Source organism: Chrysemys picta, chromosome 4, assembly GCF_011386835.1.
Source record: "Chrysemys picta bellii isolate R12L10 chromosome 4, ASM1138683v2, whole genome shotgun sequence".
Classification (NCBI taxonomy): Eukaryota; Metazoa; Chordata; order Testudines; family Emydidae; genus Chrysemys; species Chrysemys picta.
In genome coordinates this window covers 8,525,347-8,540,109 of record NC_088794.1, presented here as the reverse complement: position 1 = coordinate 8,540,109, position 14,763 = coordinate 8,525,347, and the positions used below count along the sequence as shown (strand labels likewise).

The window sequence follows — 14,763 nt, the reverse complement described above, 5'->3', positions numbered from 1 at the left end:
CCTCCCCCTATTCTTGTATTTCTGTTTTGTTTGTTTGCTTCTTTCTTTCTTTTTGTTCCGTTTTTAAAAAACGGAAATTAGATTCTGATTGTGTGGTTGTGGAAACCACATTAGAGCGTTTTCTCTGCTTACTGCGTATGGGCTTATTGAGACCATTTAAAAGAAAAATCCAAAGTCTGACTAACCTGCACCCCTGCATCTAGGTCAGTCAGCCCTGGGAACTGGTGGGAATGCATTTAACAGGGCCACTACCAGCGACAAAGAAGGGATACCAGTACATACTGACAGCCCCGGATTATGTTACAAGATGGGTGGAAGCATTTCCACTTCAAACTAAGTCAGCCTATGAGGTAGTAAAGAAAATACACAAGATAATTATGCAGCATGGATATGTACAGCGGATACTGACAGATTAATAATAAATGGAGATTTCCTATCTCCTAGAACTGGAAGGGACCTTGAAAGGTCATTGAGTCCAGCCCCCTGCCTTCACTAGCAGGACCAACTGCTTATTTTGCCTCAGATCCCCAAGTGGCCCCCTCAAGGATTGAACTCACAACCCTGGGTTTAGCAGGCCAATGCTCAAACCACTGAGCTATTGCTCCCCCCAAATTGTGGTCCTGAATTCAATAATGAGGTAAAGATTTATTTTTGAGGTTATTTTTACTATATCTTCAATCACACTATCAGGTCACGGATAGTCGATAGTGAACATGGGCTTCGTTGCTCTTGTGAGGTGTTTTTTTTTTTTCTAATGTAAATTGTTGCTGACGAGTTTTTTTCGGAACACTCGCCCTATTTTTGCAAACACTGTAGTTGGTCACCCCATCAGGCTAGCTATAACATGCGTGTGTGTGTGTGTGTGTGTGTGTGTGTGTTTTCTTACCCACCCAAATAACCCCCAACATATTATTCCACGTAGTAAACGAAAAGTAAACCACAGTAACCACACACACAATCAATGGCAAATAGGGGAAGGAACATAAATACAGACTTGTCCAAAGGAAAGCTTATGGTGTAACTTATTTTCTTTCAGTATAATCTGGAAATATGCAAAAAGTGGGGAATAGAACGTATCTTCACCAGCCCAGGCCACCCACTAACCAACGGATTTGCTCACAGCACTACCAAATCCATCAAAAGGTACTTTTAGAGGTGGGAAAATTACAATACTAAAGGCAAGTAGAATGCACCATGCCAGAAGCTTCTAAATCTTGCAAGTCAATTTATTACTTTGCACGTCTTTATACCATATCACATGTGAAATGAAGAATAAACATAGCAATGCCCTGGGATGACCTCCTCCTGGTGCCTTTTTGATTCCATATAATCTGTCTCAGTCGTTTACTTTTTTCCCCCACAAACTATTCCATCACCATTTGTTACAGAGCATTGCAGAAGTTGGTTGATGACACTGGGAGTAACTGGGATGAATTTCTTGGTGACATTTTATTTTCTTTGCGATCTCAAGTGAACATGACCTCCAAAATGTCACCCTTTCGACTGCTGTATGGCTTTGAAGCAAAATTTCCAGACCAAATCTCAGAGAATTATACGGTACGTGTATTTCAGTACCGTCAGCTTTCACGTCAATATCTTATTCTGTGAATCTTCATTTCACAAATACAACCCCGTCTCCGTTTGTTTCAAAGCTACCAAATTTCGAGGAACACGGTGAACAATTCTACAAAGAGTACGGCATACATTTGAAAATGAGAAAGGATGCTGACGTTGCACTGGCTCTTAGTAATATTGCTAAAGCAGCAGAAAAAAGCAACACCAAACGGTATGCTAAAGGAAAGCGTTCTCAATATGGGGAAATAGCATTTGCGGTTGGGGACTGTTATGTTACTGAATACAAGAAGGAAAACAAGAAAAGGAGGACTGCTGCAACCTAGCTATCCTGGCCCATACAAAGTTACCGCTGTTGTGGGTAAAGAGTTAAATTGGGAACCATCTCAGGGAAACTGTTAGGATCTATTTACTGTGTCTCCCACTTAAAATCATTTAAAGAGCCACCAACGTTAGGGGCTGAAAACAGATCAGAGGAAAACACGGAAATCGAAACGGCTCTGGATGAGATTGAAAAAACGGTGCCCTCCGAAGAGATTGGGAAAATGGGTGGCCATATAAGTTTATGGAGGGGATGGGATGATGGGATAGCCTAATTTTGGCAATTAATTCGTCTTTGACTACTAGCGGTAAATATGCCCAATGGCTTGTGATGGGACGTTAGATGGGGTGGGATCTTGAGTTATTACAGAGAATTCTTTCCTGGATGTCTGGCTGGTGAGTCTTGGCCACATGCTCAGGGTTCAGCTGATCGCCATATTTGGGGTCGGGAAGGAATTTTCCTCCAGGGCAGATTGGCAGAAGCCTTGGGGGGTTTTCGCCTTCCTCTGAAGCGTGGGGTACGGGTCATTTGCTGGAAGATTCTCTGCATCTTGAAGTCTTTAAACCATGATTTGAGGACTTCAATGGTTCAGGCACAGGTTTGATACAGGAGTGGGTGGGTGAGATTCTGTGGCCTGCGTTGTGCAGGAGGTCAGACTAGATGATCATAATGGTCCCTTCTGACCTTAAAGTCTGATTCTATCTCTCGCGAGCCTCCTGAGAGCCGAGTGATAAATGTTATAGTCTTGGCCTTCACAACATCCTCTGGCAGACATGTCTTGACTAATGATTATATGTTCAAGGAATATTATTTTGTTAACTGAAATGATATTTAGTGATATTAACTCTGATTTCATTTTCTCATCTCTGACTTATCAAAGGTCCAGTGTGCCCTGCCCTCCAGAGGAAATCAATGAGATTTCTGACTAAATGAGAAGAAAAAGTACAGCTGCACACAATGTGCGTAGTTCAGTTGTTTATAAAAGATGTACATTGTGCAATTGTTTTGTAAAGAGAAATACTTTGGTTTTCTTTGAATAACAGCTGGAATATAAAGGAGTAATCGAGAAGTTCAATTTTAATGTACATTTCCGTTAAGAACAAAAAAACGTGTTAACTCTGTATAGGAAATATGTTTAGGTGCTTGTTTTTGAAAAAATATTGAAAGGAAAAGTAAGCTATTTTTGTTTATATACCTTGTTACAATAATCAAGTTTTTACATTTTGAAAAATACCTGTCTTTGTGTCCACATTTACAGTGGAGATTTCAAAACGGTAGCGAATTCCCATCACAGTTTACTACCTCTCATCTTGGTCATCCTGTGGGCCAGAGGTAGCTAATTGTGGCCAATGGTTGATGCTCGGCCAGAATTTGCTACCCCAGGCCAGAGACTGAAAGGCAAGAGGTAGCAAATTCTGACAGGTACCGCGGGCATAGAGCGGCTACACAGAAGACCTTACAGCAGCTGCCGCAGTACAGCTGTGCCGCTGTAAGGTGTGTAGTGTCGAAATAGCCTTTGAAGTCAAGGGGACGTTTACCTTTGATTGCAATGGGGGAAGAACAAGTCCAGCACCGAGTGCTTTTGAAATTCCCACGCTCTGCGTATTCAGCAGCTGAGGAGTTTGCCCTACAAGTTGATCTGCCGGGTGCCGGCTCCAATTGATTAGGAACCATTTGATGAACTCTGATGACTCTGACATTCAGACCTACATTTAAGAGCCTAACCTGCAACCAGACACCTGTGTGAAATAGGGTGGAATGACCTGGCTGGGCAAACATTCGCTATGTGGATTTTTATTTAGCTCCTTTGCATGGTTAATTTCTTAGACTTGTCCAGGCAGGGATGCAGGCACTTTGCATTTAATATGTGGAAGGGCAGTGCTCCTTTCAGTGTATCTGGGGAATGGAAAGAAATAACCATAGAGCTCCTAAGCCTTCCCCAGGTCTAGAGAGGAGCAGGCAGTGCTGCAAGGGGAACTTAATAAAGACAGGAACTTCCTGCTCTCAGCTGTTTCCTCTGGAAGTATCAGGCTGGCGTCTCTCAGTACCTTGTGCATTGAGGGGTTGAATCCAATTGATGAGCTCTCCTGGGAACACCTTTGGGAATAACGCTTCCAAGCGGTGAGTCTCTGGGCTAAAGGGGAATTACAGGGAGAGGCGGCTCCAGGGGAGGGAGAGAAACAGGCAGAGGCAGGAAATCGCTGTCTGGAGAAAAAGGCTGCCAGGACTAGGGGACCGTAGCTGAGCTGTGGCTGGGGCCAGAGGGAACCCACCCAGGCAGCACGGGCGGGGCTGAGCCCAACAGTCAGGAGAGCACTTGCACAGTATTTAATTGTGTGTCCCTGTAAGGAGTGCGTTACAGGGTCTCGCTGGGGGAAACCCCCACTTGCTATTGTTGGTAGACTAGCGGCACTAAACGCTGCAGTCAGGCTCCGGTCACCCACTGAACCAAGAAAACCTCAATTATTCACCCAGATCTATGCTGGTTTCCCTGGCCTGTGTTACGCAGGAGATCAGACTAGAATCTACGAACATCTGCCAATCTCTCCCCACAGCCTTGAGCAAACCTCCATGGAAAATTCTCCATCAGCTGAATTCAGGGGCCAGTTGTTGCAATACGACACTCCAGCTCCTCTCTGCTTTCACATCCACAGCCAAACCTGTCATGATCTCCCGGCTGGAGAGAGGGGAGGAACCGAGCATCTTCATTCTCCAGGACTCCAGGGAAAGGGAGGGCCTGAGAGGTGAGGAATGAGTGACACCAGGTCCGAGATTGTCTGGGAGAGCAGGGAAAAGCTGGGATCCCAGCAAAGCCACTGGGAGCTCCCCAGTCTGTCTTGTCTTGTCCCCTGCAGGTGCCCTGGCCTCATGGCAGGCATCACTCCCGGCTCCCACCTGACCCCTGGCAGGAGCTCTCACCTCCCCCAGCCTTGGGGGGATTCGCTTCCTGCCCATCAGCTGCATCTCTTTCTCTCGCTCTCCCCCAGAAGGTGCCAGGACAGCAAGTGAGAACGAGGAGGAGAACCTCCAGCAGGAAGGGTCTGTGCGAACAGAGCTGCACAGGACGTCAGCCACACAGCGGGGAGGAGCCAGCGAGAGCCCGGGAGGGACAGGACAGCAGCAGGGAGAGCCCCTAGAGGAGAACAAAGCCGCCCCAGGGGAGAAACCCTACCAGTGCACCCAGTGCCACAAACGCTTCAGCCGCAGCTCCAACCTGCTCCGTCACCAGCGCTCCCACACGGGTGAAAAGCCGTTTCGCTGCACCGTGTGTGGGAAGGGCTTCACGCAGCGCGGGAACCTCACGGAGCACAGCCGGATCCACGCTGGGGAGCGCCCCTTCTGGTGCCCCCAGTGCGGGAAGGCCTTCGCCCTGAGTGCCTCCCTGCGCCAGCACCGGCGCACTCACACCGGGGAGTGGCCCTACACGTGCCTAGAGTGCGGGAAGGGCTTTGGGGTGAGCTCTGCGCTCGTGGTCCACCAACGCATCCACACCGGGGAGCAGCCCTACCGGTGCGAGGAGTGCGGGCGCGGCTTCTGCCGCAGCTCCAACCTGATACGGCACCGGCGCACCCACACCGGGGAGCGGCCCTACCGCTGCACCCAGTGCAGCAAGCACTTTGGGGAGAGCTCCGCCCTGATCCAGCACCGGCGCACCCATGCCAGCGAGCACCCCTACCGGTGCCCTGACTGTGGGCAGGGCTTCAGCCAGGCCTCCCACCTGGCCCAGCACCAGCGCACCCACACCGGGGAACAGCCCTACGCCTGTGCCGAGTGCGGGCGGCGCTTCGGGGAGAGCTCCAACCTCATCAAGCACCAGCGGGTGCACTCGGGGGAGCGGCCCTACAAGTGCCCCCGGTGCGGGAAAAGGTTCGGCCGCCACTCCAACCTGATCGACCACCAGCACACCCACTTGGACGCCAAGCCCTTCAAATGTCCTTACTGCGGGAAGGGCTTCACCCAGAGCAGCCGCTACACCCAGCACTGCCGGGTCCACACCGGCCAGAAGCCCTACCAGTGCCCCCAGTGTGGGAAGGGCTTCAGCCAGAGCTCCCACTACACCTACCACCAGCGTGGCCACACAGGAGAGCGGCCCTTCCGCTGTGCCGGCTGCGGGAAGGGCTTTAGCCGCAGCTCCAACCTGATCCGGCACCAGAGGATCCACAGTGAGGGGACCCCTGCCAGCCAATGACATGGGGCGGGAGAAGGGTGGGAAGTTTGGGTGGAAGATTGACTACAGTTAGACCCCAGGAAATCAGCTCAGAGGGGCCCTGCCATGGACCCACCTGGGGGAGAGGGGTTCAGTCGTGATTCTGCACCAGGGAATCCCCATCCAAGAAAGCCCCTGCCATTGACCCACAGGCTGTGTGGGAAAGAAACTGACATGGTAACTCAGCCTCTGCCATCAAGTGAGTTCCCAGTGTGCTGCGGTGGCTGTGAAGGCTGGCCACGATCCTGGGAATGTGGAATAGGAACCAGGAGACCATCCCCAGAGACTATATCCAGTTCTGGTGCCCACAGTTCAAACCGGACGGTACATAATGATGGCCATACTGGGTCAGACCAAAGGTCCATCTAGCCCAGTATCCTGTCTTCCGACAGTGGCCAATGCCAGGTGCTTTGGGGAATGAACAGCACAAGCAATCATTGAGTGATCCATCCCCTGTTGTCCACTCCCAGCTTCTGGTGGTACATTGGAGTGGGTTCCTAGGCCTTGCCAGACTGGCTCAGATCCTAGCACCATCCAGTGCCATATTCCAACTCTGACAGTGTCCCAGCTGCTGCAGAGAAAGGTGTGAGAACCCTACAGTAGCACATGTGGGGTAATCTGCCCCCCACGTTAGGTCTCAGCTTGGACTGTAACGGAGCATAGTGGCCTGAAGTGCAGGCCACAAGAAGGATGCCAGGTCTGCAAAAACCTTCCCTGTAGTGAAAGACGGAAGAAGCTCAATCTCTTTGGTTTCTCCAAGGGAAGGCTCAGAGGTAACTTGATTCGGGTTTACATGCCCCTGCATGGGAAGGAGATTCCTGGTGGCAGATGGCTCTGTCATCGACAAAGTCTGAACGAGAGCCACCGCTGGGAGCTGCAGCAGCCCGGAACAAAGGTGCACATTTTTGACTGTGCGGAGAAGCAGCCACTGGGGCAGTCTTCCCAAGGGACATGGTGGATTCTCCATCCCTGAGGGTCTTTAGATGGCGACTGGAGGGTTGTCCTCGAAGACATACTGTAGCTCTGCCACGAGCTATGGGCTTCATGCAGAGATCTCTGGGTGAGTCTCTGGCCTGTGTTACGGAGATCAAACTAGAGGATGCCAACGGTCCCTTCTGGCCTTAAAATCACCTTTAAACTAGAGAGTCTCACGCTTTGTTGCTTCTGCAGGCGGAGCCCGTTGCACAAGCCCGGGGCTCCTTGCATTCCTCTACTTCCCCTACTAGCTCCGGTGGGCCCCCCTCTCATCCCTTTCTGTTTCTGGGACTCCTCTCCTCACCACAACCTGCCCTATGCCTGGGGCTCTGTGTGCCCTGGCTGACTCCATCCCCCATACAATTATTCCCTGTTCACCTCCCATTCCTGGGGCTCTATCTGCCTCCCCATCCCCTATTCTCCCCTTCTATGTATCCCCACTTCCCCCATATCAGGGTCCCTCATTTTCCTTCTACCAGGGATTCTCTATTCCCCCATTCCCAGGTCTCTGTGCTCCTATTCCCCCTCTACCAGGGTCCCTCATTCTCCCCCTCATGCCAGGGGCGCTGTATGCCCCCTCACACTCCCCTTTGCCCCTTCCCCCTGTTTTTATTTTCTTTCTGTCTGGCAGCTAAGTCATGCAGGATGTCAGCCTTTTAAACTGAGCTGGGGGTGCTGGGACACTGGAAGGTGTGAACGGCTGTCATCAACCTCTTCTTTGAGCTATGGACAATTACAGAGATGGTGGAAGCTGTAGCTCCACTAACCAAAGACCAAGGGCTGTGTGCACCCCACATTTCCCCATTCTGGTTTATTTATTTATTTTTTGGGGGCCAGATCCATGGGGTTCTGCCCATTGACGCCTAAAAATGGCCTGAAATTGCGGAATTGATGGTATTCAACAGTGATCACGTTACAGACCGACAGAGAAATGTCATCAAAGTTGAGTGTAGTGATGTGTGTGGAGATGCTTTGGTGGGAGCTTGAATCTTATCGGATGCCAAGAAAGCCATGTTGAGAGAACTACATGGGGTGGGGGAGAAGGTTCAGAGCCTAGACATAATGGGCTCTAGAGTCTCATTGAAATCACTGGAGTGAGGCCACTTTACGCCAGCTGAGAGTCTGACCGCATTGGGTCTCCTCCATTTTCTTCCATACGGGGTAGAAGCCAGTGCCCTTGCTCATTAAGATGTCTTATAACCTTCACGTGTGGGGTGCCAGGGGACAGGCTGATATGGCAGGGGACCAGGTTTATGGGCTGACGTTATTTGGCAATCTGTTTTAGAGACAGGGTTCTCTCAGCCAGGCTGAAAGGGAACTGAGTTCTGGAATGATCTGCATTAGAGTGAGTTACTTTCCCCTCCCCTGCTCAGCAGGAATCATTAACCCCCAGGCCCAGCCTGTACCCTAGAGATCTATGCCTGTCCCAAATTAAGAACATAAGAACGGCCATACTGGGTCAGACCAAAGGTCCATGTAGCCCAGCATAGGCACCGACTTCCACTGTTCCCGGTGGGTGCTCGACCCCACCCCTGCCCCTGGCCCCACCCCTGCACCACCCTCACCCTGCCCCTATTCCAGCCCTTCCCCAAAGTCCCCACCCCCTTTCCCCAAGTCCCCGCCCTGCATCTCCTCCACCTCCTCCCCTCAGCTTGCCTCGTCCCTGCTCCTCCCCCCTCCCTCTTGGAAAGTCCTAAGCACCTCCAAACAGCTGTTTGGCGGTGGGAAGCACTGGGGGGGGGGGAGAGGAGGTGGGGCGGGGGGAGCTTGGCTGCCAGTGGGTGCAGAGCACCCACTGATTTTTCCCCGAGAGTGCTCCAGCCCTGGAACACCCATGGAGTCGGCGCCTATGTAGCCCAGTATCCTGTCCTCCGACAGTGGCCAATGCCAGGTGCTTCAGAGGGAATGAACAGAACCAGAATCATCAAGTGATCCATCCCGTCGCCCATTCCCAGCTTCGGGATTTGGAATCCAAATGCTGCGGGCTCTTCCAATGATGCCTCTGGCCAGGACATCTGCATGGATTGAACCCAGGAGCTCTGCATCTAAACGCTCAAGGCACGGCTGCCTGAGTGGTGGGATCTGAGCCCTCAGCTGAGAGGCTGTAGGAAGCTCATAAACGTCCATAAATAGTCTGGCCACTCGATGGGGACACACGAGTCACCCTGTGTGGGTTGTTCTTCGGGTTAGGACACAAGTCCCAAAGGCTGCTAAAAACCAGAGCTCCCTGCGAGGCCAGACCATGGCCTCCTGGCCTCTCCAGCGCCTGGCTCCTCAGTACTAATTCAGGAGCCAGTGACATCTGGGGAATGTCCCCTCTGTGCCCAGAGCTGCCCCGGAGGCTCCCAGACGTCTGACCATCCCCACCCCCAGTATCAGGTCCCCGTGTGTACCCAGATCCCACTCCCACACTCTAGCTCCCGGAGCCAGGGCCGGATTTCCAGTTAGGAACAGGAGGCACGTGCCTAGGGGCGCTGCCGGCGTTCTAGGGGCGCCTAAAAATCAAAAGGGGGTTAAAAGTTTCATATTTTTATGGAAAACCTGAAGGTCGGCTGTAGGCATGGGCAGGGGTGGAGGCTGAAGAGGCTGTGCCTAGGGGCCGGTAAGGTGTCAATCTGGCCCTGCCTGGAGCCCCCACTACAGGGGCAGGGGGTACAACAGCCCAGGATATGCCAGGGCCCGGCCCGGGGGTGCGGGGTTCCCGGGAGGGCGCGAGGTTCCCGCATTGCAAGTGGGGTGCAAAGTATCCCCCATCTCCCTGCGGCGGGGGCTCAGACACCGGCTCCTCCCCGGGGTCTGTTGTGTCTAGGCGAGGGGGGCCCTGGCTGGGGGAGATCAGCGGCTCTAGGCGGGCGGGGGGGGGGCCCAGCTGAGCGGTCTCCCGCTTGCCGGCGGCCTGGCGAGCTCAGAGTTAAAACCAGCGAGCTCCGAGCCCCGGGCCGGAAGGGAGCGGCCGGCGCTGCCCCGGCCCACGTGCGGCGGGAGCGGGGAGAGGCGGCGGGGCCCCGGGGAGACGCAGCCGCAGAGGCAGGAAATCGCTGCCCGGGATCGGAGCCGAACTGGGACCGGAGAAACCCCCCCGGCCCTCTCCGCAGCCAGCCCCGGGGCCTGTGGGGCTGAGCCCGGCAGGGTCCCGGCTCCAGCCCTGGGGTATTGCCTGCCCTGCCCTCCGCCTGCACGTTCAAGAAACCTCCCGTGCTTAGATCCACGTGCAGCTCTTCCCGCGGCTGTGTCCGGAGCCATCGCTACAAGGGGCCAGCGCCCCCCATGTGCCTGGAGATCCCCGATTCCCCTGCAGGGGGCGCGGCCCATCTGCCCCCAGGGGTCTCCCTGCCTCAAGGGGCCCCTGGGAACATTCCCCCCCCCCCCCCAGCAGAGAGCCGGGCCGGGGTCCAAGCCTGGGCACATTCTCTGCACCAAGCCCTGGGGGGAGCTTTCACTGAGCCCCGTCTCACCTGTTTCTTCTCCTGAACAGAATTCCCCATCCTCGACCCGGCCACGATCCCCCCGATGGAGCGAGGGGAAGAGCCCAGGGTCCCAGATCTCCAGGGCGCCGAGGAAAAGGAGATCTTGAGAGGCGCTGGGGCAGGTGAGGAATGGGTGACACCAGCTTGGAGACCATCCAGGAACGAAGGGAAAAGCTGGGATCCCAGCAAAGCCGCTGGGAGCCCCGCAGGTCTGTCTCCGCTCGTGTGGCAGCACGTACATGCCTTGCTCAGGTTCAGTGCCCCATTGCGCCAGGTGCTGCACAAACAGAGACCTAGCATCTGACCTGAAGAGCTTTCACTCTTAAAAGGCAAAGGGTGCTGAGCCGGAAGGCGATGCAACATACAAGGGTTTGGCTTGACATAGCTCCCAGTATTGGGCCCTAGCAGTGTATGGCCAGTTCCACAGCTAATGTCAATCCGTGTTGCTCGTTGATTCACACCAGCCCCATTGACTCCGGTGGAGCTACGGGTGATTCGCACCAGCTGGGGATCAGGCCCCATCGGAGTGATGCCCATTTACACAAGCATGGGATCTAGCTTGATCTGCACCTTAAAGACCAGCTGGTACTCCCCGCGTCCTTCGTCCATGTTAGAAAAGATGAAATGAGCATTGCAATATGAGTTTCAGATCTATCCTCATTATCCCAGGCTCTGAGTTTTCGCTCCTACCCTGCGTCTCACATCCAAATATAAATAATTCCCTAATTGTCTCGTCTCACTCAATATCATCGCTAGCAGGTCACTCCCAGCGCCCACCTGTCCTACCTAACGCCTGGCAGGAGCCCTCCCTCCCCTCAGCCTTTCTCTGAGGGCTCAGCTGGGCCAATGGAGCAGAACCTGCCCCTCGTCTCCCTTCAGGGAAGGGTTTGTGGGAATTCGCTTCCTGCCCATCAGGTTTTCTGCTCCGTGACAAACCCCTTTGCCTCCCTTCTCTCGCCAGCACAGGGAACAAGCCCTGGCTGGATTCTCTCTCTCTCCCAGTAGGTGCCGGGACAACCAGTGAGAATGAGGAGGAGAATCCCCAGCATGAAGGGCCTGCAGAACCAGAGCAACACGGGACGTCCTGGAGCCCCGAGCATGGAGACGTTGGTGGAGCAGGACAGCAGCGAGGAGACCTCCCGAGGGAGAGCTCTGCTGAGCGGGAAGGAGATCCCTGGCAGCTCCACGACTCCTCTGGGCATCAGGAGGGGAGACTGACCATATGTGGGCAGTGTGGGAAGAGCTTCTCTCAATACGAAGACCTCGCTGAGCACCAGAGATCCCATAGAGGGGAGAGACCCCATCAATGCCCTGACTGCGGGAAGGGTTTCACCTGCAGCTCCCACCTCCTCCAGCACCAGCGCACCCACACGGGCGAGAGACCCTTCCAGTGCCCCGACTGCGGGAAGGGCTTTGGGGTCAGCTCTCACCTCGTTGTCCACCAGCGGGTCCACACGGGGGAGCGCCCCTACAAATGCCCCGACTGCGGGAAGGGCTTCAGCCAGAGCTCCCACCTGGCCAAGCACCAGCGCACCCACACCGGGGAGCGGCCCTACAGGTGTGCGGCCTGCGGGAAGAGCTTTGGGGACAGCTCCTACCTGATCCAGCACCAGCACACCCACACCGGGGAAAGCCCCGGCCTGGCCGGTGGGATGGGTGCGGAGGAGAGGCCTTACCCGTGTCCCCAGTGCGGGAAGAGCTTTGGCACCAAGCTGGCCCTGGGCCGGCACCAGAAACTGCACAGCGAGGAGCGGCCCTATGAGTGCGCTGAATGCGGGAAGAGCTTCAAGCTGAGCCGGCTGCTTATCCAACACCAGCGGATCCACACCGGGGAGCGGCCCTACCGATGCCCCGACTGCGGGCAGAGCTTCGGCCGCAGCTCCCACCTCCGCTCGCACCAGCACATCCACACCGGCGAGAAACCCCACCCCTGCCCTGACTGCGGGAAGGGCTTCAGCCACGGCTTCCAGCTGGCTCAGCACCGGCGCGTCCACACGGGGGAGCGGCCCTACGGGTGCCCGGACTGCGGGCGCAGCTTCAGCCACCGCTCCACCCTCATCAAGCACCAGCGCACCCACACCGGGGAGCGGCCCTACCACTGCGCCCAGTGTGGCAAGGACTTCAACTGGAGCTCAGCGTTCATCAAGCATCGCCGGACCCACTCGGAGGAGCGGCCCTTCCGCTGCGCGGACTGCGGGAAGGGCTTCCGCGAGAGCTGCACCCTCATCCAGCACCAGAAGATCCACTCGGAAGAGAAACCCTACAAATGCCCCGACTGCTGCAAGAGCTTCAGCCTCAGCTCCTACCTCGCCAGGCACCAGAAAATGCACATGGTCTAGGGACAGTGGGGGGGCCTGCCCTGCCCGCACAGGGGCATTGTGGGTACCTTTCTGAAGTGGGTATGCACCCCCTGCTTGCACAGAGATGTCCTCTTGCCTTCCCTCTGGTGACTGGAGCGTGTATCAGAATTTATGTGGAATTTGTGGCCCTGGAGGTTTTTAAGAACCGTTCCAGATCTCGGACAGGTCCCACCTCTCATTGATGGTCTAGGTATAGTTGATCCTGCCTCAATGCGGAGGGGAGGACTAGATGACTTCTCAAGGACCCTTCCAGCCCTACTTTTCTATGACTCTGTGAGTCTGCTGCTAACCCCTAAACTGATTTCGTCCCATGGGAAATTCAAACTTTGAATTTCAGAGATTTTAAAAATTTGATTTTTCGTCCCGGTTTGTTGAAAGCTGAGAATTTTTCACAAAATATGATTATGGGGCAAAATATTTCATCTGATTGATTGTTTTGACTAATTATATCGTCTATGATATGAGAGGCAGTGTGCTCTAGGGCAGTGTTTCACCACCGGGGCCTTTTCTTGTGGCCACAGCTTCCTGGGCTGTGATGGGGGCGGAGAGACGCAAAGCAGTGACCCCTCTACCAGGGCCGCCAGCAGTGGTTGGTCTCTGGAGACACAAACGCCGGAGTTGCATGCAGGTGGGGAAAGTGAATTCCCCACTTTCCCGGGGGTTAGGGGGGCAAGCTTCAGCCATGGGGCTTCGGTCTTCATCCACGCAGTGGCAGGCTCTGGTTCATGCTCTGACCCCAGGCTCACCATCCCCTACACCATCACATCCCCTCCCACCCCCCATGCCCCCCCACCGCTATTATCCCTGGGCCCTGCAGCCTCCCTGCCCCCTCCCCATCCAGGGCTTAATCTGTCCCAGGGCTTGCCAGGCTGAGTAAGTCTGCTGTGAAAAGTGATATTCACAAACATACAAAGATCACTTTCACAGCAGAAGACTTACCAGCGAGCAAGTCTTAGGGGGGGGGAAAAAGTGCAACCAAAAAAGCAAACGAAACAACAAAAAAGAACATGCGAAGCACCTTATTTGTGTTCCTGTTGTTTATGTCCAGTAAAGAATAGAGACAACTGTAAATTATTTTTATTACTGAGTCGGAAAAAACCCTACATAAATAAATTACAATGTTTTGGACATATGTGCATATTTATATGTTTTTCCTAAAGTTATTTAAATATTTTAGGAAAAATTGTCCGCACGGTCACCCGCAAGAGTTGGTGGCCACACTCTGAGGCCCTCAAAAACTTTGTTGTGAGAACCCCTGATCTAGTGGATTGCACACTGCACTGAGACCTGGGTTCTATTCCCAGCTCTGCCACTAGCCTGTTGGGTGACCTTGGGCATGTCATGTCACCCTTCTGTGCCTCAGTTTCCCCATCCGTAAAATGGAGGTGATGATACTTGACCTTTGTAAAACACTTTGAGATCTACTTGAGGAAAAGCACTGTATATAAGAGTGTTGCAGTATTATATTATAAATTTTAATATAAAGTAAAAGTCAAAATGATAAAGTAATATTCATAGATTCCAAGGCCAGAAGGACCATTGTCATCAGCCAACCTGACCTCCTGCAGAACACAGGTCATAGAACTTCCCCCCAAAAATTCCAAGAGCAGAGCTTTTTTGAAAAACATACAATCTTGATTTAAAAATTGCCAGTGATGGAGAATCCATCACTTCGTAAATTGTTCCAAAGGTTAATTACTCTCAATGTTAAAACTGACCTCTTATTTCCAGTCTGAATTTGTCTAGCTTCAACTTCCGGCCTTTGGAAGTTGTTATAGCTTCTTCTGCTAGACGGAAGAGCCCATTAGCACGTATTTGTTTCCCATGTAGGTACTTAGACTGTGATCAAGTCTATAACCT

General features: G+C 53.5%; 1 protein-coding gene across 1 annotated transcript; it reads left to right on the top strand.

Moving 5' to 3' along the window:
- Positions 1 to 2,026: 2,026 nt before the first annotated feature.
- Positions 2,027 to 14,339, top strand: LOC103306735 (zinc finger protein 271-like). Its single transcript, XM_042843781.2, has 5 exons — positions 2,027 to 4,015; positions 4,450 to 4,638; positions 4,882 to 6,057; positions 11,126 to 11,128; positions 11,834 to 14,339. The coding sequence occupies exons 2-5, from the start codon at positions 4,560 to 4,562 to the stop codon at positions 12,880 to 12,882; spliced, it is 2,307 nt and encodes a 768-aa protein (XP_042699715.2). The 5' UTR covers positions 2,027 to 4,015; positions 4,450 to 4,559; the 3' UTR covers positions 12,883 to 14,339.
- The last annotated feature ends 424 nt before the right edge of the window (positions 14,340 to 14,763 follow it).

What these genes read in the sequence shown, in the direction of transcription:
- LOC103306735 (XM_042843781.2), top strand. Translation starts at nt 4,560, where the DNA reads ATGATCTCCCGGCTGGAGAGAGGGGAGGAACCGAGCATCTTCATTCTC. An exon ending in GGAAAGGGAGGGCCTGAGAG is followed by an intron (nt 4,639 to 4,881) that starts GTGAGGAATGAG and finishes GCTCTCCCCCAG; the next exon opens with AAGGTGCCAGGACAGCAAGT.